At 38.2% G+C, this 23,050-nt stretch overlaps 1 protein-coding gene across 3 annotated transcripts in view; it reads left to right on the top strand.

Moving 5' to 3' along the window:
- Nucleotides 1-23,050, top strand: part of NRG1 (neuregulin 1) — a 1,154,913-nt gene that overhangs the window by 948,077 nt on the left and 183,786 nt on the right. For all 3 annotated transcript variants that reach the window (XM_007495561.2, XM_056803721.1, XM_007495565.3), the window contains exons 2-3: nucleotides 19,331-19,508; nucleotides 20,602-20,723. In XM_007495561.2, the coding sequence (XP_007495623.2) occupies nucleotides 19,331-19,508; nucleotides 20,602-20,723 (300 nt within the window). The remainder of the gene's footprint in view (nucleotides 1-19,330; nucleotides 19,509-20,601; nucleotides 20,724-23,050) is intronic.

Raw genomic sequence — 23,050 nt, forward strand, 5'->3', positions numbered from 1 at the left:
CCATGATTATTTTTAATAAATGGCAGGTTTCCATGGTCTAAAGCTTTTGGGTATGCATTCACATTATAGCAAATATATTTTAAACTTATATTACAGCAAATTCAAAAAAAGTAAAAGAAAAATCTTCTCAATACTGTTGATGTGTGCTTCAAATACAAAAAGGAGAGAAAAAATAAAACTAAAATAGTATATTGCACATGCAAGCAAAAACAATAATAAAAGAGTTAAAATTCAAAAATATAACTCATAATAATTGATACACTGTGTCAGCTAAGGAAATGTAGAATACAAAAGTTTCTCACCAAAAAATGAGATCCATTTCCTCTTCAAGCCTGTCCCTAATCCACTGTGAGTGCAAAGCAAATGATTTTCACAAAGTAACAGTTTTTTATAAAGAACAATAGTACAACATGTAAAGCATATTCAAAAAGTACCAAAATCCCCCAAATTCACAATAACTCAGTTAATTACAATAGGAAACAAACCCACTATCATATTTCATATAAGTTGCTGTATGACAAAAAAAAAACCTATGAACCGATGGATTTACAAAAAATCACAATTTTTACAGAAGTAGCAAATCTTTCAAACTTGGCAAATACATTTTTAAACAAAGTAAAACTTATTTGGGTCTAGAACATCACCAAGAAATCTAGACTGTTCTGGTGGAAGTAAATTAACTTAAAGAGGTTTTTCAGGAGCTCTTTTTTTGGCTTCCTGACTCATAGAAACACCTTGATAGGAACATTTCTTTGTTTCTCTACCATTAATACAACATTCTTTTGTGTGTGTGTGTGTGTGTGTGTGTGTGTGTGTGTGTGTATATATAGTAGTCTCTCTGTGTCTTTGTGCGTTTTCATCTACGGTGTACCCTCATATGACTTTAAAGTCCAAAGACTGAGGCGCAAAGTTTGTGGCACATGGGGCATGGGACGCCAGTTGTTACAGGAGGTGCGGTTGTGGCCTGGTGTCAGAGTTCATGCGCAACGGCAAGACGTCGATGTCGTTCATCTTCAAAGGTGGTGGCGGCATGGTTAATGTGGGTTTGCCAGCTGCTTCTGACAGAGGCAGCAAGTTCTAGTTGCTTTGGTGTATATATATATATATATATATATATATATATATATATATATATATATATATATATTAATATATATATATATTATATATATATATATAATTCAGAAACTACTAGTTACTAAAATTATTTCTGAAGACACCTTAGAATTACCATTTAAATTCTTAGCTCATTAAATTCTCCAGAGGTTTCACACAATTTAACCAGTTTTGTTCAAATCCATCCATCATCATCTATGTGCCAATTTACAAAGTCAAAATAGAAAAAAAAGGGCTGTTTTTTATATGGGCTTATTCAATAATATTTGTTCAGTATAGTTATAGGGGAAAGGTAATAGAATATAACAGTAGTTAAAACCCAGTACATTAAAATGATTCAGTGTAATAGAATAGTATTGAATACATTAATATATGAACTTAAAACAACAAAATTAAATCTTAAAACAATCAGCAAAAATAAGATATACTTTCATGAAAAACAATGGAGTCTGAAAAGGCTTAAAATCTTTACCTCCAGGCTCTTAAAGTTCCTTTCTCTATCCATTCAGATTCCTTTTGTCAGTACTCTGTACCCCATAGTGAGGGAGAACATGAGTTTTAGGAATCTCAAACTGGGCAGGCCCAAACTGCAACGAGTTGCAGGGAGATGAATTTCTCCCCTGAATCTCAGGTAAGATGAGTAAAAGGATCAGTGTACTCATGAATGGTAGAAGCTGTTTGAAATAGGCAATGCACTGCTCTTTCACAGAATATGCCAAGCTTGTAATCAACTTCTTGTTTGGGAGAGTCTCTTCTTTCTACTTGTCCCCCCCTCCAATTCCCCCCCAGGTACCCTGCCACATGGAGGCTAATTGTTGCCTAAGGAAAGAACACCCCAGTTTTTTACCATCTGCACTGATTCCTAGCTTCTTAGTGGCAGCAATCAACAACAGCAGTAGGGGTCAGTGTCTAGTTAGAGGCTGATTTTGGGAGCAGAACTGCTGGGGGCCAGATAAGCAATTGGCATCAGGGGTTGGAGGAAGCAGTATCAGCAGTGAGGAATGAGGAACGAAGGAGGATCTAGGAACAAAGGACTCAAGCAGTTGGAAGAGAGAAGCGGTTTATCTTTTCTTTGCCTAGAGTCCCCTGGCTAGCCTTCTGAATGCCCTGACATTTTGTCCTGGATCATCCACCCAATCTGTAAGATGCACCCTGAGGGCAAAGTTCTCCTTTTAATTCCTAGGTTTGGATTTTGGATTGGAGGAGGGTGTTTAAGTTGGTTTGTTTCACTCAACTCATAAAATGACAGTTTGATCCAGGCTGTGTTGGCTTAAATGAATTCAGAAGGGATACACACACACATACTCTCTCTGATGCACACATGGGTACAAACTGACATATACACAATAAGTTATAGAATTAGTAAGTTAGTAATGGTCTATTTAGTAAGTAGACTCAGTAAGTTGGTCTTTGCAGAGTCATCAGGTAGAGTGAATAATAATAATAACTAGCATTTATTTAGCATTTCAGGATTATGAAGTACTAGATTTCATTTTATTTTTGTAACTCTGGAACTTCGGTGCTGTGATTATCCACATTTTTATAGTTCAGGAAACTGAGGCAGGCAGGCAGAGCTCAAGTAAGGTGCCCTAGGGTCACCCAACTAAGAACATTACATCTGGTTTCAGGGCCCCTGGATTTGAATCCCAGCTCTGCCACACATTCCTTCTGTGATCTCAGACAAAGCTCTTCTGCTGTCTGAGGTCCCCTTTCTTTTGAATGGGCTAACCTGGATATGCAGGTGCAGTTATCAGGTTTATTCCCTTGGTATTAACATAATCTTGAAATGTGTCTTTCTCACCCAGCTCATGGTTGACTTCATATTCCATACTTTGGTTTCCTTTTATCCCCTCACTCCTGGAATACACTGACATTGTTCCTCCCCTACATCTCCTATGTGGCTCCAATCTGGGCCATTTTTTTTTGCACACATGCAAAACTCTCTGTTAACTCCCAACTATTTTCTCAAACTTTGTCAAAAAATCCACTGCAACTAAGGAGTCAGGACAAATCACTTTTTTTGGTGTCAGTTTACTAATCTAAAATGTGGATAACACATTCTTGTACCTATACAGGGTTGTTGTGAGGCTCAAACAGAAAAATGTCTGTGAGATTATTATTATTCTCATCACCCTCATCCTCATAAATTTTGCTTAGAGGTCACATATTTTCTGAAGAGACTGTTAGTTGCACTCAGATGAACCCTTCTATACTTCTTAACCTTCCTGAGCATCTCTGTCATTTCCATTTTTCTAAAGCAAGAGGAATGATATCCCTTTAGGTCCTCTGGAAGTGTTCTGAACTGATCTGTATTACTCAGTGAACAATCTACATGATAAGATGGATGAATGGCTCTGAAAAGTCAGCAGAAGGAAAATGTGTGTGCTCCTGTAAAAATCCTGCTGTCCCCACCATTCTCCAAATTCAGATAAGTTGTACCACAGGTTTTTTCCCACAGGGGAGAAAGCAGCACTTTTTAAACACAGCAGGCAAAAGTACACCTAACTCCAACAAAGACCATGGCATGGGCCCAAGAAGATAAACGTTTTAATTGATTGGAGGGATGAATTTAACATAGACAAAACATGTTAAAACCAAGTTCCATCAATTCTGGATCCATGACATTAGCAAGATATTGGGTTATCATACTCAACAGTGGCTGTGTGGGTTAGTGTCCTTGTTTTAACAGTCAGCTTCCTCTTCATCTCTTATTAGCCTTTGGGAAAATTTCAAGAAAAAAAGCTTCATCTACCCACAGACAAAGCCAATGGGAAGACCAGAATGTTGGTAGATATAAGTCAGGAATCCATGATGAATAGGTAAAGGAGCTGGGAGATGGAGTACTGCCCTCAAACCTTAGCAAAAATACTAATTACCCATGAAAAGGCTAGATGGTATTAAATAATTTCCTCACCTTCTGGGAGTCATCCAAAGATGGCAAATTTAGACCTGCCTAGGCATTGCTTCCAAGCCTTTCTATAATCTAAGTGAGCTGGTCTTTAACTACTTTTGTAATGAGTAGACCTTCAGGGAATGGAAATGAATTATACAGAGCATTATTTTGGTACACGCAAGGTAAGACTTTCACTGAGTCAGTCCCAAGTTTCAGTGTTGGAAGGAAATGATGATGTATGCATCCTAGGATATTGCCCAAAGATCAGTAGTCCCTAAACACTGTAGTTTGTTGAAATTCCAATGCTTCTTTTAACCAGGGAAGGGTTTCAAAACCTCAAGTAACCCAGAGACTCAGTACTAGTTTGGACTGAGATTCTTAGTATTCCTATTTAATGGATTGAACCAGTTAAAATCTGTTTTCTTGTTTAAATCTGTCTCAGGCTGAGCTGATTTCCCCTTAGGTGTCAAGCTATGTTTTTTCAAGGTTATAGATATAATCCAATATAGCGATCATGTAAGTGCCTACTATGTATTAGGCACCATGCCAATGGATAAAAAACAACACTTTAAAACAGCCCCTGCTCTCAAGGGGCTCAAATGTTTTACTTAAGACAAACTCTTTTCAATGGGATGAAAATGACAACAGTTATATATATATATATATATATATACATACATACATATATGTATATATATGCATATATATGCATATATATGCACACATACACATATATATACATGTAACATCTAATTTATTTGTAATATGACATATAAATATTTCATTATCCTGATTTAATTTTTGAGAAAAGCTTTTGTTTTATCGGCCCACTCAATAGTCTGCAGAACATTAAATATAAAGGGATATCAGTAGAATGGCTTATCCTCAGATTGTTTCTATCTGAATCTTATTGAAAAGGATGAGAATGGAATAATAGTGATGATAATAACAATATGGTAATAATAATGAACTTTGGACTGAAAGGTCTAAGTATAATGAGAAAAGTGGAATATTTGATGTCTGTATGTTTAAAATATTCCCTATTTTAAACATGCCACAAATACAATAATATCAAAACCAATTGACATAGAATGTGGCATTTTCCAGGGATTCAATTTAAGTCCATTATTTTTCTGCTTAGCCCTAAATCCATTGTCATCTCTCTTCAATAGAACTGCCTGGAAATAAATGGTTTCCAAGAAAAAGAGTTAGGAGTCATACCAAAATGTTGTACTGCTCACTCGATGTCTAAGGATGATAGCAAATGATATGGCTTTACTGAAAAACAAATCCAATTATTGCATCTCACAGAAACCTTTTCCAATTAAAAAAACAACTTTGGAGCTTTAACAAGTGTTAAAATGAACATAAATGGAAAATGAAGACTGAGTGCTTTGGACTTGAATCCAGAGGTCAAATGAACCAGTGGATGAAGTTGATGCTTAGAAATACTTTGGTTTTCTTTAGGCAAGACACATAAATCATAAGTCTATCAAAGAGAAAACTGAAACTGTGTATGTTGACTCCCAGACAGCCTGAAGTCAAAGCCCAATGGCTTCTAAATACCACTGGATAGAATAATAAAATAGACAACAATGGATATAGGAAGGATTCCCTTCCTCCTCAAACACAACAATATTAATGAAATACAACATCCATTATCCCTAGACAGCTATAGAAAGATAAACTCTCCTTTATCAAAAGGGATATGATTTTGATATTTTAAAGGAATATTATAAAGACATCATATACTTGCAGAAATATGTGACCTTAATATTAAAGTTCATACTATAAACAAATTAATAATAACATTAATTAATTATTTTTATTAATTAATTGTTCATATATAATTTTCATTAATTAATTATTTATATAATTAATTATATGAAAAAAGTAATTACTAAAATATAATAATAATAAAATAATAATAATAAATAATAATAATAATAAATTAATAAACAAACTATAAACAAATTAGAAGGGAAACATTCTATATACATCATAGTTCTGAGGAGGGAATTTATTCTTAACCAATGAAGGATATAGGCAATTACAGAAAAGAAAATTAGATTATTTTAACTACATGAAAAAGAAATGCTTCTGGAATAAACAGACACAATTTTCAAGCACAATAGGTATGTGTACCATGTCTTCTCCAATACCACTGAGGCTGGTTCACCATAAGACATAGCTTATGAAATGGCTAAGATCAAAGAAGAGAACTGAGGTTATCTACAGACTAAAATCACCTGAACCCTACCACCAGAATGCCAACTGCAAATCCTTGAACAAATGGCTGAATCATACAGACTTTGCTCTAGAAATGGAGAGATCTAGGACCAGAAAGTACAGAAGGAGTATCCATTCAAGCTAAACTTATCAATTGATATAGATTGCTCAAGGTAGCAGTAAAGATTTTGTTAAGTCACTTTTTTGTGTGTGCTCATAATTCTGTTTGGGGTTTTCTTGGTAAAGATATTGAAATGGTTTGCCATTTCCTTCTGTAGCTCGTTTTATAGATGAGGAAACTAAGGCAAACAGGGTTAAGTGGCTTGCCCAGTGTCATAGAGCTAGAAGTGTCTGAGGCAGGATTTGAATTCAGGAAGATAAGTCTTCCTGGCTTCAGGTCTGGGGCTCTATTCACTGCTCCATCTAACAATAAGCAGTAAACAATATGTAGTATATCACTGTAGAATTATAACCAACGAACACTTAATAATCTCATCAAATGGCCACAATTGTACACCAGAAGCTCTCTGTCCTTTCTAAACTGAGTCACCAAATCTCCATATAACAAATGCTAACTCCCAAAACTGTGGAGCACAGAACAAATAAATTCTAGTAGAACTGGAATAATACTGTTGTCAAAAGTATTGCTTTCAGTCATCTAAAAATGACATAGAATCATAAACATTTTACAACTATGTTTTCGGTAAATGTTGCTATTCTGAATACTCAACCTCCAAACTGCATGGAATGAAGATGTTTTAGAATATAGAGACTTCGAAAAAAAGAAAGCAAAACTGTGATCAAAGTTCTATATCCATACACACACATATACATAGATCTTGTTATATATATATATGTATAATATACATATATAAATGCATATAACTATGGTAATATAAAGATTATAATAATGTACTTTATATTGAGAGTTTATTCTTGTGTATGTATGAATATATGTGTGTGTGTGTGTGTGTGTGTGTGTGTGTGTGTGTGTGTGATCCAGGACCATATTCATCTGAAATACATTAAATGTAAGATAAGAATGAGGAAAACTAGCAGAAAAGAAAACAAAATAAACATCATTCTAATGATAGTGCCTATTTGTAAACACTTTCAGGCTTATAAAGGATCTCTCCTTCTAGTAGTCCTTTGAGGCTAGCCCAAGAATCAGATCTAGTGTATAAAAGAATTCGTATTGTACTGTGTGTTTCTTGATTTCCCCAGAAGAGAGAGATGACCAGAGAACATTTGAGGAAAGGATGGAGAGGACATGAAAAGTATTAGAGAACCTTTGGGCCCTGAGAGCAATGCCCTTGCCCTCCTTTCTCTACTTTTTTCAATTGTTCTTCCATCTAGGCCTGGCTGCCTCCAGGCCAGTTGTCTCCAGAACTGGTACTTGTGCCCCTGGCATGCTTTCCTGGGGTTATTCTTCTAGAACACACAGTGTAATATTGGACACCATAGGCTTACAGAATCCATCTAAGGGCTAGGTCTGAGAGTCAGCTACCAGAAACCTTCAAGGCCACCCTGTCCTTGTCATATCTCATCTTGGTGAACATCTCCAAATCCAGGCACCTGCTCTGCCGTAGTCCTTCATTTTATAGAGGAGGACACTGAGGCATAGAAGAGCAATGACTTGCCAGAGGTCACAGATCTAAGAAGGAAGTAGCCAAGCTACTTTTTGTCAGATCTCTTACCCCAAACCCAAGGTTTCACTCATGATAGATTACATTACCACCTTCCCTATTTCTTCTTAGAGGTGCCAGTTTACTGAGGCTGGAAGTGAAGCCTTGAACAAACCTCTCAGGATCTCTTGGGCCCCTGGAGAAGCTGATAGGCCACCCCTTCTGCTTTCAGCTGTCTTATTTATTATCCTTTTCTTTCTCTTCTCCCCTCCCCCCTTCCTCCCAAGGCTTTGGCCACATGTACTCTTTCTGACTCTGGGCAGGATCATGGATGGGATGGGATGGGATTGGATGGGATGTTTATTAGGGGGAGAGGGGGGAAGAGAGCAGCTGTGGAGCCTGGGGAAGCAACTTGCCTGCTGTAATCATGTTTGGCAGGTCAAGGGTGAGACTTAGCCTGAAGGGATTTGTCCAATGCCCGGGGCAAGCAGAGCAGTTCTAATCCTGTCCAGATGTTTCCGTTCTTCTCAGTGCATAAGTTACATTCAACATAAAATTCATGTGTGCTGGGTTCCCAGTGGTCGGTGCTTGGTCACTGACTGCTTGGGAATTATGGATTTCTTCCAGAGCCTAGGCCCTCTGGGCTATCACTCCTGTCTGTTTCAAATAGACCAAACTTTCCAGGATTGGCTTTGATAGCAATGCTTCCTTCAAGTCATTCATTTTCTTTTCCTCCATCAGTCCTTACTTCTGTCTCAGAATCAATACTATGTATTAGTTCCCAGGATAGCTTTTAGTGCATCTTAAGATAGTAATTGGGAACATTAATGGGGAAAACACTAGAACTGCATTTGGCAAATGTGGGATCACAGATTAGGATCTATTGAGAGCATCTGTCAAAAGGGAAGTGGATTCTAGGGGCAGGTAGGTGACTCAGTGGGTTAGGAAGCAGTCTTGGAGACTAGAGGTCTTAGGTTCAAATCTGGCCTCAGACTCTTCCTAGCTATGTTTCCCTGAGCTTTTTGCTTAGCCTTTACTGCTCTTCTGACTTAGAACCAATCCATCATATTAATTCTAAGACAGAAGGTAAGAATTGGTTGTTTTTTTTTTTTTTAAGGAGAAGTAGGTTCTGGGATTTTTGTGACTTTGACCTCAGGAAAGTATTTTCCCTGGCATCTCCAGGCCTGACCAATGAGGATGAGACTCATTCCAGAGAAAACAGAATTAGGGTTAGAAAAGTAGCAGTGGAAGAGGTACATTAGGTTTATAATCAGGACCTTGATTCAATTACTATGTGCAAATGCATACTATATGGGTGATCCTGGGGCCTCATCTGGATTTCTCAAGTTTTCTCACCTGTGAACAAAGAGATTGGACTTGATGGCCTCTGTAGTTTCCACCAGGCTTTAATCTGTAATGGTACTACTCTGATCCTACAAACCTTCCAAAAGAGGAGGAGATTATCTCGCTAAGGACTATATTCGTTCTTTACCACATAAGAGTTTTTTGCTCTTTGATGAGTGAAAGATGGCTATACTAAGAAGTTGCTCAATTTTCCCATATGTAAAATTTGAGCAGCAAGGTGGTGCTGTGGATAGAGTGCTAGACCTAGAGTTGGGAAGACCTGAGTTCAAATATGGCCTCAGACACTTATTAGCTGTGTGACCCTGGGAAATTACTAAACTGTATTGGCCTTAGTTTCCTTATCTGTCAAATGAGCTGAAAAAGGAAAAGGCTAACCAAGAAAATCCCAGATGGGTTCATGAAGACTCAGATGTGACTGAAATGATTGAACAATAGCAAAAAACAAAAGGATTCCTTTCCATTATAAAATCAGAGATTTAGAGCTAGGGGTGATCTTAGAGGTCAACTCATCCAACTCTGCATTTTTCTAGATGAGAAAACTGGGGCCCACAGTTGGCAGTCCATCAACTAGAACATGTAGATTAGTGACCAAACAAGGATTTGAACATAGATCATCTGCCTTCTGATTGAGAAGATTTTTTTTCCCCTGAGGCCCCTTCCAACTCTTATGATCTGTGGTTCTAAGCTATTCTTACCTAAGAGGTGACCTCACAGAGCTGGAAGGAACCTTGAGTGAAATCTCATTCAGTCCTGTTCAACTGATATTTATCTATTGCAACTAAGTACAAGGCAGTATGGGAGGTGTTAAATCTATGTGACCCCCCTTCCCTCCCCCCCCCCCAGTTTTAAAGAGTAGGTGACTGAAGCTCAGAGAATAGAAGGCTCAAAAATTTTGTCCTGGAGTTAGGAAAACCTAAATTCAAATCTGGCTCCAGACATGTACCATCTATGTGACTCTGGGCAAGTCACTTAACTTCCATTTGCTTCAGGTACCTTGTCTATAAAATGGGAATAATACTAGCCCTTGCCTCCCAGAGTTGTTGCCAGGATAAATGAAATAATATTTGTGAATCTAATAGTGCCTGACATATTCTAGATACTATATATAAATATATATATAAATGCTAGCTATAGCTACAAAGGTGGCATTTCCAGGTCAAATCCCAATTCAATTTGGCCTTGGGAATCCATAGCTTGGTGAGAGAACACTGACTATATGATCACCATCTATCTATTACTTAGCAGTCTCCGGACATGAGGTCAGCATAAGGCCTGCATGAATGACAACCTGGGATTGTCAAGAAATAGTATTTCATAGGCTTCTGGTTGAAAATAATACTCAATATCCTTGTTGGCTCCTGTGATCTAAGGTTTTTGTTATAGTTGACTAATGTTTAGGATTACTTTGAATATAATGTCCCAGGTCTTGATGCTACCATTGAGAGATGCTGAGATCAACCTGAGATGTCTTGTTGGCAGACAGACATCCTCAAATTAAAAATCCAGGGGCTTCCCACAAAATGGCTTTAGTTTTTAGTGACCCCTTGCCCCCTGGAATGGATAGATCCTGACGGAGCTCCCCTATAGCTTTGGTCCTGAATCCTTCAAGTAGATTTATATATTCAACAAAAATCTCTCCAAAAAGCTGCTCATTTTTTGTTTGTTTGCAAAGAAAACAAACACATTACATTTGTGGCCAGTCCAATTTACACTAGATAATGATCCTTAAAATTTATATGGCGCTTTAAAATTGGCTAATTGCTTTACACATACACCTTTTGGGGGCCTTTCTCAGTTAAGGAATGGGGCCAGAGATAGTAAGCAGCATACCTGTCATCAGGCAGTGAGTGAAAGTCAATGATGGGATTTGAACCTAAGTCTCTGGGATCCCAAACTCAAAGGGCTAGCTACTCTGCCACACTCCTCCTCAATCAAGGATCACAGAGACAAAAAGTGGGCAAAATAATGTTCTTTGAACATTTGTTTAATTTTGAAATAATAATAGGGTTTATTTAAGATAAGGGAAGGAAGGGAAGGGAATTGGGATGATCTATCAAAAGATAAAGAAATAAACATTCCACCAAATCTAGTTGGTAACTTCCAAGAGATGGTATCTGTACTGTCATTTTCTTATCTACCTAAAAGTCCCAGATCCTATAATACAATATACTTCTCTAACCCAAATTCCCCCCTTGGATGGTGATTGAGGTAGTAGGGTAGGAAGGTAAGCAGGACCAGGGCTCAAAAGGATAGACTCACTGACAGATAGCTTTTGGTGTCTTCGGCAGCTCTGTAGGAATATCTCTTAGCATTGACAGGTTCCACAGGAATAGGTAGTTGGTAGATGGATCACAAAAAGCCACAGGAGAAAGAATAGCTAGTTCACTAGGTCCACCCTAGGAGACTAGACAGAAACTCAACCTCCTGCCTGCTTAATTGTCTCTTAGAAGAAGCAACAGTCTTCTCCAGAATTCTGGAACCTTCCACTTCTGCTTGCAGGATCTCCTGCTCCTTCTCATTTCCTTATAACAATTTAATACCTTTTCCTTCTGTCTAAGAAACAATACAACATATTGGTTTCAAGGCAGAACAGTGGTAAAGGTTAGGCAATGGGGATTAAGTGACTTTCCCAGAGTCACACATATAGGAAGTGGCTGAGGTCAAATTTGAACTCAGGATTTCCCATCTCTAGACCTGGTTCTCTATCCACTAAGTCACTTAGATGCTCCTAACTGAATGTTTTAAAGGCCTTCTGGAAGTCATGAAGTTCTCTGAAGAGATCAGAGACAGGCTATGAGGGATGGTGTTAACATACTTATTTCTATCTTACGGCATATAGTAGGTGCTTAATAAATACTTATTTGACCTGACTAATAAAGGCCAGCATTTATAATTTTGTTGTTATTGTTCAATCATGTTCAACTCTTCATAACTTTTGTCCATGAGATTATCTTGGCAAACATAGTCGGATGGTATATTTTTTTCTTTCTCTAGTATTGTTCCCATTTTACAAATGAGGAACTGAGGCAAATAAAGGTTAGGTGACTTGAGTCACACAGATAATAAGTGTCTGAGGCTGGATTTGAACTCAAAATTTTCCTAACCCCAGGCCAAGTACTCTATTCACTTGCCCCCAAAATATATAGCACTTTACAAATAGTCTCTAGGAATGGCCTAGTAAATGTTTAATAACTGCCCCACCAGGACTTATGACAAAGAATGCTATCTACCTCCAGAGAAAGAGCTGTTGGAATAGGAATTCAGAAGAAAGCATATGATTTATCACTTATTTATTTGGGTATATGATTTGGGGTTTTGGTTTTATAAGATTATTCACTTACAAAACTGAACAATACAGAAATGTGTTGTGTAGTAACATATGTATAATCTAGATTGAATTGCTTGCCAGTTTTGGGAGGGAAGGGAAGAAGGAAGGGAGACAACTAATGGTCTAACTTGGAGAATTTATGTGGAAATTTGTTATGACATGTAATTGGTAAAAAAACAATGTCCCTCCAAAAACACATGACATACATGAACATCTTCTCTACCAATTGCTTAAGTTTAGAGAATCAAAAAACTAAGGACTCAAGGCCTGATTTGTCATTTTCACCAATTTCCAAGGTGTAAATGCTCACAATGGAAATTTAACCATAAATTTGCTAGTGACAAGCTTGTTCCAGCTTAAAGCTTCTCCCCCCAACTCACATAGTCTTCCCCAGGCTAACTTACCAACTTTCCTAGTGCCTGATTACTCTAAAGATGATCTCTAGTCCCCATTACCCCTACAGGAGCTATCTCTGTAACAAATGGTATCCAAAACCATTGTGTCCTCTTCACTGAGTCCTCTTGAGACAGTTTCAGAGCCAATGAACCCTTTTGAGTTCTTCTGGTTGCCTTGTATTATTTGTATAATAATATGTATTGTTGATTTGTATTTGTAGGTGCTTCATAAATGCTTATTCTCTGTCCCTAGCCTCTTCATTTTACAAATACAGCCACAGATCCCCAGCGAAGTTAAGCAGCTAGCCGATACTAGAGCAACCTTTGAACCCAGGATTTATGAGACTTAAAGGTAGCCCACCTAAACAGGTTTGTGAATGGGAGGCCCCATTCCCCATTATCTAGTGTTAATGTCATTGACTTAGCCTGAGGAGGAACCAGCCTAGTTTCTTTCTAAAGACTGTTCTGGAGTAGACTAATACGCAAAGGTTCTGGGACTTCTTAATCCATCTGACTGTCTAGAACCTCCTCATTCCTTGGAGAGAAGGGGTTGGCTTTCCAGATTAGCCTTGTGTCTTCCACATTCTAGGTACTTAAATGATTTTACATTGATTGAAACGTTGAATTCTATTTTTAGCTCTGACAGTCACTGACCAGCAGGCAAATGCTGGATAGAGGCCATGTGGTGTAGGGAACCCTGAATGATGGGGCAGTGGAGAAAAGCAGAAAGGGATTTGTTTTATGCATTATTCCTCAGAGATCATTTCTTCTTTCCTTTTCTCTCAAAATGTATTGTTACCTGTTGTTGTTTTTTCCATCATCTCAATTTCCCTCTGTATTTCTCAGAATCATCCCATCTAACAAAGAATTTGGCCCTCTTATTTTCAGTGATGAAATTGAAAATCTTAAAAGATTTAGGCTGATTTGGACAGGCTAACTTAACTAGTTGCCATTAAGAGTTGGATCATAACCTCTTTTTTTTTCTTTCCACTCTAGTGTATTTGTTACCCAGCTTGATTCTTGGGAGCTCTGGGAAATTCATAGCTTTATTTCTTTGTTTTTAGAAAATAAAAGAAAAAAAAAAGAAAATGCACATAGCATTGAGGCTGCCCCTGGGAAGTAGTGAGGTACACTGCTAGAGAAGATGCATTTGGTTTATTCCTGAACCTGAGGCTAGATTTTCCACCCTTCCCCTCCTCCAACTTCTGTACAAACCCTTAAGAAATCTGAGCCCCATCTACACATGCTGAAAGACCATGGGGTGGGGTGGTGGTGAATTCCCTTCCCACAGATTATTCTAAAGTACTGCACAAGTATGTTGTCCCTGAGTCTCTGTATAATAAAGAGATTCCCCATATGCCCCCTAAAACCCCTTCCTGTTCCAATAGCCTATGAGTGCAAGTGGACAAGGGGTTCACCAGATTTTTCAGCACAGACACTTAAGTTTCACCATGGAATAGTCCTGGACTTGGAGTTAGGATGACCAGAATTCAAATGCTGCCAACCATGGACCATGGACAGATACTTCTATATTTATCATATGAATCTGGCATTCTTTGCCTTCCTTATTGTCTTCATCTGTAAAAAGGAGTTAACAGCATTTACCTTTCTGCAGAGTTGTTCTGATTTAATGAGCTACTATTTGTAAAGCCTTCTCAAACTTTAAGATGCCTGCAACTACTGGTTGTTGTTATTCTACTACTTTGTATCCCTCTGCAATAATGCAAATATAGGATGAATCATCAAGCACCCTCAAGGCTGAAATTCCTCTCCTCTTCACAAATCACCCATTATGAACAACTGAGCATTTTGACATTTCTTTTTTCCTCAGCAAAAACTCCCCCCAAATAGATCACCAGATTTGGTAGTCAAATATAAATAAAGCACCTTATGAACTTCAAATCTGTATTTATACATTATAGAGATATAATATGTGTACACACACACATACATATATCAGTTCTTCTATTTAATTAAATGGATTTTCACCCAGAAAGTGTTAAAACTGTTCAGTCCCTGACCTCCCCCTTAGTCTCTCCAGCAGGTTTCTTTGTTAGTCCTATCATTCATTTTTATTCATTGTTCTTTTTTCTTGCTTATGGTTAATGCATATTTAACTGCCTCTTTAAAAAATTTTTTTCTGGTTCTCCTGGGTTCATTTTAAAAAGACTTTTCTGTGTATGGGCTTGAACGTGAGCTGACAGATCCATGGAATTGTATACACACTCATGGAGATTTGTCTCCAAGTGGGATTCTTGGGAGATTCAATCCATCTAGCTAAAGAGAGCACCAAACTTCTCAGTAATGGGCTTGGAGCTATGGAGCAGTTTCCTCTTTAAAAATTCTCCCAGAGCAAAACCCCAAGGCAAGGAAAGATGCTATCTTGATTGGAGCTGAGTAGCCTTAGGGCATCAGGGTGAGCTGGGTGGCACAGTGCAGAGAGATCTGTCTGGAGTCAAGAAGACCTAGGTTCAATTCCAGTATCAAACACTTACAAACTATGTGTCCTATGGCAACTTTCTTGATCTTTTTCTTAGTTTCCTCAGTTGTAAAATGAGGATAATAATAGCACCCACTTCATAAGATTGTTGTGAAGATCAAATGAGATATATGTAGGTACCTTGCATAGCGCCTAGCAGATAGGTGAAGTGGAATAAATGCTTTTTCCCTTCCTCCTCCCCATTTTCAGAGCCTAGTCTGACCTCATTCTGTTTTTGTACATAGCATGATATAGGGCTAGTTTTGGAATTATTTTAAATTGAAATATCATACTCTAGCAGAAGCAAAAGAAGTGGCAGTAAATTCAATATTGGAAAAATCCAACAAATAGTGAAAACCTAGAGCAGGTGAAGATTGGGAGAAGTTTGATCATTCTTGGCCTCACACTCCTAGCTTCAAAATGGAAAGGAATCTTAAAAATCCACCAACCCAACCATCATCTTCTACATTGGGCACACTGAGGTTTAGTGATATCAGGAATCCAAGATTGTTGACATAACATTGGAATTAGAACCAAAGACCTCTAATTCTCAACCCAGTGTTCTTGCCTGGACTCTTCAACATTCTTTTAAATGGAAATACTGAAAAAAGCTTTGGAAATATAAATGGTCACATTTTCTATCTCTGTGACCACCAAATACAAATGAAGATATGGAAGAGATGGAAGAGACCTCTCTGCAACTACCTATCTAGTGCAATAATACATGAAAGGGATCCTGATTAAAATATACCTAATGAATGATCACATATCCTTGATGGAAATACCTGTAGTTAGAGAGATGAACTCCCCAAGAGGCCATGGTATAGGCAGGCAGGACCAAAGATCTGGGTGGGGATCCAAGCTCTGCCACTTATTACTTGTGGGTCTCTGGGCAACTGGCCTCAGTTCCTCAGCTGTTCCATGAGGGGGTTGGACTCCATGACCTTAGAGATTCTTTCCAGCTCTAAATGATATTCCAAGGCTGACCATTCAACTTTTGACTCAGGAGGTTTCTCAAAGGACCCCATTAACAAAGATGAGTTTATTGTCCTTATGGTCTAATATGAGAATATATGTTCCTCTTATCTATACATTGACACATGCTTGAATGTGGCCAAGGCCAAGATTTGTTTTGTTTGAGTCCTCATTTGTTTTAAAAAAAAAGTTGTTTTTTTTTAATCCAAAGTGGTGTGGGGAGTAGTAAGGAATAATTATCTTTAATTATATTAAATAAATTTAATAATTTATTATAAAAAGAATACTTGAAAATGGGGAAAATAATTTAAAAGGGTTGCTTGCAAAGGAAGTGTGTAGGTAGCAATACCATGCGTCAGTGGATTTCCACTCTCATTCATTGGTACCTTCAGGACCTTCTGCTTAAATAGTTCTGCACAAAGAACACACTTCTAAGACAACCTGGTATGACTGGGGTTTTACTCACTTTTTTGTCCTGGCTATAGCACATGTACCCCTGAGGTTTCCGGTGCCTCCCACAAAGGTTGGAGCTATCTTTCTTTTCATTAGAAGCACAAAGTGTGAGCATTATAGCCTTTTCTTCTCTTTAGATGCCCTAGAAGTTCTGCTGCTGTATTTGGTGAGAAATTGGAGGAGAGCAATATCTATACATCTCTGGGTATAGATCACAAAGTGAAAATGCATGTGAAGAGTTGTGTTGTCATATATATGCCTTCATGGAGAATTCATTGTTAACTCTGGGTTTGTGATATGATATGGTATCCGAAAGCTACTTTAAAGGAGTTGCCAAGTTAAAGACATAGCACATCCCTTTGTCAGTCAATCCGCAAGTATTTAGCAATTGCTTACTGTGTCCAAAGCACTGGAATTGAAAGCAGAACCACAGCTCTTTGTCAATTAAGATGGAAGCATTTTCGTTTAACTGAGAGCTCAAATGTCACCAATGATGTAGAAGTCCCCTGTTAGTACCAAAGCTTGTAAACTCTTTTGAAGAAGCAAGTCAGGCTAGTATCTGGATGCTGCTTTAGCAATATGTGTGGTGGCTATTCCATATCAAAAGCATAATGACCTTCATATTGGTGAAGTCTCTTTGAGCCCAATATTGCCCACTGAGGTCTAGATAAGGATGGTTTCAGGCTAATGGAATTGGGCGGAGTTAGGAGTTCTGATTTTCTAAGTCTGATTCTGCACTCACTAGGTGTGTGACTTAGCTTAAGCCACTTAATGTCTTGGAAGTTCACCTTTTTCAGAAAAATGGAGAGAATACCCCAATCCCAACATAGGGTTTTTGTGAGGGTCCAGTGTGATCACAGGTAGGAAATTGCCTTTGAAAATAAATGCACATTTGAATATGTGGATGGGTTTAGGATCCAATAGAAACTAAGGGAAACATTTCATTATGAAAATAAATAAGTGTTTGGGGAAAGCACAATGTCCCCAGCCTTCTGTGTGGCCTCTCAGTCCCCTTCCTGTGCACTCCTGATCAGGGCTTGCTTCACTCAGTGTGCTCCCTGATTTTCTTTAGATCTCTTGAAATGAGGAAGGATACTAGTTCACCCTTGCTCTTCTGTCTTGGCTGACTTCCCTCTTTGCCCTGACAGCCATTTCTCTGATGACATGACTTCTTTTTCTTTTCTTTTCTTTTTTTCACTAATTAAAAAAAATATTCAGAATATTTTTCCATGATTCATGACTGCCCTCCCACTTTCTCCCCCCCCCAAAGCTGCCAAGCAATTTCAATGGGTTATACATGTATCATTGTTCAAAACCTATTTTGATGTTATTCATATTTGCAGTAGAGTGATTCTTTAACATCAAAACCATAGTCACATCCCTATCGCACTATGTGGTCGGTCATATATTCTAATGCATTTCTGATTCCACAGTTTTTTCTCTGAATGGAGATAGTGTTCTTTCTCCTAAATTCCTCAGGATTGTCCTGGGTCATTGCATTTCTACTGGTAGAAAAGTCCATTCTGTTTGATTGTGCCATGATGTATCAGTCTCTGTGTACAATATTCTCCTGGCTCTGCTCCTTTCATTCTGCATCAATTCCTGGAGGTTGTTCCAGTTCACAGGGAATTCCTCCATTTCTTTATTCCTTTCAGCACAATAAAATTCCATCACCAACAGATTCCACAGTTTATTCAGCCATTCCCCAATCAATGGACACCCCCTCATTTTCCAATTTTTCTGCCACCACAAAAAGTGTGGCTATAAATATTTTTTACATTGATTATCCCCTATTATCTCTTTAGGGAACCAAACCAGCAGTGGTATGGCTGGATCAAAGGGCAGACATTAATTAAAAACTCTTTGTGAATATTTCCAAATTGCTCTCCAGAATGGTTGGACCAATTCACAACTCAACCAGCAGTGTATTAGTGTCCCAATTTTGCCACATCCCCTCCAACATTTATCAATTTCCTTTTCTTCCATATTGGCCAGTCTGATAGGTGTAAGGTGGTTCCTCAGAGTCATTTTGATTTGCATTTCTCTAATCAGGAGGGATTTAGAACACTTTTTCATGTGTTCATTGATAGTTTTGATTTCATCATGTGAAAACTGCCTATTCATGTCCCTTGACCATTTGTCAGTTGGGGAAAGGCTTGATTTTTTTGTAGATTTGACTTAGTTCCTTATATATTTGGGAAATTAAACCTTTGTCAGAGAGTTTTTTCATAAAAATGTTCTCTGTTACTTTTCTTTTAATTTTGGTTGCATTGGTTTTGTTTGTACAAAACCTTTTTAATTTGATATAATCAAATTTCCATATAGTTGAAAAGCTCTGTTTAAGTAAATCAGCTCAACCCTTGGATACCTGAAATTAACTGTATTTTCCTTTCCAATGTGTAGATAAATGGTGGTGGTGGTGGTGGTGATGATGATGATGGTGATGATTTTCCCTCTTGTCTTCTTTTTTAGCTGCCCCTCCCCGATTGAAAGAGATGAAGAACCAGGAGTCAGCTGCTGGTTCAAAGCTGGTGCTCCGGTGTGAGACCAGCTCAGAATACTCTTCTCTCAAGTTCAAGTGGTTTAAGAATGGGAGTGAACTGAGTCGGAAAAACAAACCACAAAATGTCAAGATACAAAAAAAGCCAGGGTGAGTATGCTTCATGTGTTAGGAGGAGATGCGCTCAGAAAGAGAAGGGGAACCCTTTGGTTAAAATGATTTGCCACCCTGGATCTCAGTAAAATGATGACATGGGTAAAAGTACAGAGGCATTTACTTTAACATAGAAATAATCTAAAGCGGACTTCTCTGCTTACACAGTAAAATCTAAGACTGCTGTGAGATAGTAATAATCTCATAGGGTTGGACTAGAAGAAATTTGAAAAGGTGTAGAGGATGCATGGCCAAAATTAGGCTGACTATGGTCACATCATCCTTCCATCCATTGAACATTTATTGAGTGCCAGCTGTGTTTGTCAGTAATTTTGTCATCTGATCTATATTAAGTGAATAGGCAAAATAGAAACTGTGGCAGTTAGGCCATATTTGAATCTCAGTCCTCCCAACTCCAGGGCATGCTATCTATTGTGCTTCTTAGTTGCCCCATGGTCATTTTCAAAGTGACTCAACTCTAAAAATCTTTTTTCCTACTTCTATTACATTTAGTGCTTTTAAGAAAAACAAGTTTCTGAGAAGTAAAGAAATAGCTACATCTTTTCCTTCCTAAATGTTAGTGACAGGCAGTCTTTACAAAACAAACAAAAAATCCTTTACATTCTGTGTGTTGGTTCCAAGGCAGAAGAGTGGTAAGGTCTAGGCAATGGAATTTAAATGGTTTGCCCAGGGTCACATAGCTAAGAAGCATCTGAGGCCATATTTGAACCCAGGACCTCTCATCTCTAAACCTGACCCTCCATTCACTGAACCACTTAGCTTCTCCCAGTGGTAAACAGTCTTTGAGGAAGTCATGGAAGGTGGGAGAGAGATAGATAGCCAGACAGCCAGATAGATAAATATATAGTGACAGAAAGAAAGAGAGACAAAGCTAGAGAGAGAGCTAGAGCTAGAGATGGAAACCGAGAGATAGAGAATCAAAAGGAGGAAAGAATGGAAGGAGAGAAAAGGAGGAAGGGAAAGAAAGGGAGGATTCTCTCATGTATCCCTTGTAACAAGATGTGGGCTAGTGAATGAGGTTTCTGTATAAACTATCATATTAATATGCATTTTGGTTTCTATCCCACAGGAAATCAGAATTACGCATCAGTAAAGCTACGCTCGCTGATTCTGGAGAGTATATGTGCAAAGTGATCAGTAAACTAGGCAATGACAGTGCATATGCCAACATCACCATTGTGGAATCAAATGGTAAGAGGCAGGGATGTGTGTGGTGAAAGTGGTGAAGGTTCAGAAATGCTTCATCTAATCCCTTAGCTATTGGATCATTGATATGGCCTTACCAATCATGAGACAACAGACAGCCCAGAGCTGAAAGCATGTATGTGCATGTGTGTACTTTATAGTTATAGTGAGATTGAGTTGATGACCTCCATTTTTTTGAGATGTATCATAGGCAAGATAGATAGACATGGTTTTGAGAAGGGTGTGGGCAATGCTTTATATTTCCTTTATTTCTTTTGTTTCAAAAAAATTAACAAGCATTTCTTCTCTCCTACCCATCTTACCCTCAATTGGAAAAAAAAGAAAAGAAAAACAAGTCAGAGATAGAGCCAAGCAAAATAAATTTCCATAAATATTGGCTCTATCCAAAAATATATGTCTCATTTTTCATCTTGAGTCCATCATGTCTGTCAGGAGATGGGTAGCCTAATTGAGCACTGGTCCCCAAACTCAGCTTAAGTACCTGTTTCTTCTTGAGATGTTTTCTGACACTCCAACCCCCCAACTAGCTGTTACTTGCCCTCTTTATTCAAATGACTTACATAGGAACATTGTGTTCCCCAAAAGATGGTGAGCTTCTTGAGGGTAGGAGCTTTTTCACTTGTGCCTTTGTATCCCCAGCACTTTGAACAAGGCCTGACTTAGGTGATAAATAAATGCTTGTGGTTGATTAATTCATTGACTAAATAATATGGAGAGAAGCAAGGTTACCCAAGTTTCAGATTTGAAACTATGGGGACAAATGTGCTCTAGGTCTCACAGGCAATACATCCCTTTGGTGTCTTCTTGGCAATAGGTAATCAAATAAAGATGGAGCTAAGTATAATTGAAAAGGAAGAAAAATATGCAAAAGGCACATATAGACTAGTCTAAGGAAGAACTTAAAAACTGGCCATTAAAAAACAAAATGAGCTGCCTTAGGCTGACTGTCAACAAATGTGGATGGTTTCAGGGAGTTTCCTGTTCATGAATCTTCCCCAAACCTTTGTTTTGGGGGCCCAAATTCTTCCATATCACTTCTTCTTGGCCATGGAATTTCTGGTAAAAGAATTGGATGTGAGATATAGAGAACACGGAATCATTAAGATCGAGCAACTGATTGGATATCTATTTGATGTGTGTGGAGGGGTCCTGTAATAGTGGTGATGACTAGGCAAAACTAATGAACAATCATGAATGGGAGCTTCCTTTCCATAATGGATGTCATAAACATTGACAACAAAAGAAAATAGGTTAGTCTGGTTTAGTCCTTATTGCTCTTCTGCTTTAGAACCAATATATAGTATTGATTCTAAGATGTAAGGTAAGGGTTAAAAAAAAGGAGCCATTCATTAACTCTTTCATAAATACATAAAGGCAACTCTAAAGCTTTGCCACTGGGGAGAAAGACACAAGAGGCTTTCAAGTCAGTTGAGGAATTCTTTCTCTTTGAAAGATTCTTTTTTTTTTTAATTTAAATTTATTTATTTAGTCAATTTAGAGCATTATTCCTTGGTTACAAGAATCATATTCTTTCCCTCCCTCCTCTCCCCCCACCTTTCCCATAGCCAAGGCACAATTCCACTGGGTATTACATGTGTCCTTGATCAGAACCAATTTCTATGTTGTTGGTGTTTGCATTAGGATGTTCATTTAGAGTCTACATCCCCAACCATATCCCCCATGTATTCAAGCAATTGTTTTTCTTTTGTGTTTCTACTCCCACACTTTTCCCTCTGAATGTGGATAGTGTTCTTTTTCATAGATCCCTCCAAGTTGTTCAGGATCACTGCATTGCCACTAATGGAGAAGTCCATTACATTCGATTGTACCACAGTGTATCTGTCTCTGTGTACAATGTTCTCCTCCTTTCACTCTGCATAAATTCCTGGAGGTCATTTCAGTTCCCATGGAATTCCTCCAGTTCATTATTCCTTTGAACACAATTGTGTTCCATCACCAACATATACCACCATTTGTTCAGCCATTCCCCAATTGAAGGGCATCCCCTCATTTTCCAATTTTTGGCCACCACAAAGAGCGCAGCTATGAATATTCTTGTACAAGTCTTTTTCCTTATTATCTCTTTGGGGTACAAACCCAGCAGTGCTATGGCTGGATCAAAGGGCAGACAGTCTTTTATCACCCTTTGGGCATAGTTCCAAATAGCCCTCCAGAATGGTTGGATCAATTCACAACTCCACCAGCAATGCATTAATGTCCCTACTTTGCCACATCCCCTCCAGCATTCATTATTTTCCTTTGCTGTCATGTTGGCCAATCTGCTAGGTGTGAGGTGATACCTCAGAGTTGTT

The sequence above is a fragment of the Monodelphis domestica genome, chromosome 6 (assembly GCF_027887165.1).
Source record: "Monodelphis domestica isolate mMonDom1 chromosome 6, mMonDom1.pri, whole genome shotgun sequence".
NCBI classification, from domain to species: domain Eukaryota; kingdom Metazoa; phylum Chordata; class Mammalia; order Didelphimorphia; family Didelphidae; genus Monodelphis; species Monodelphis domestica.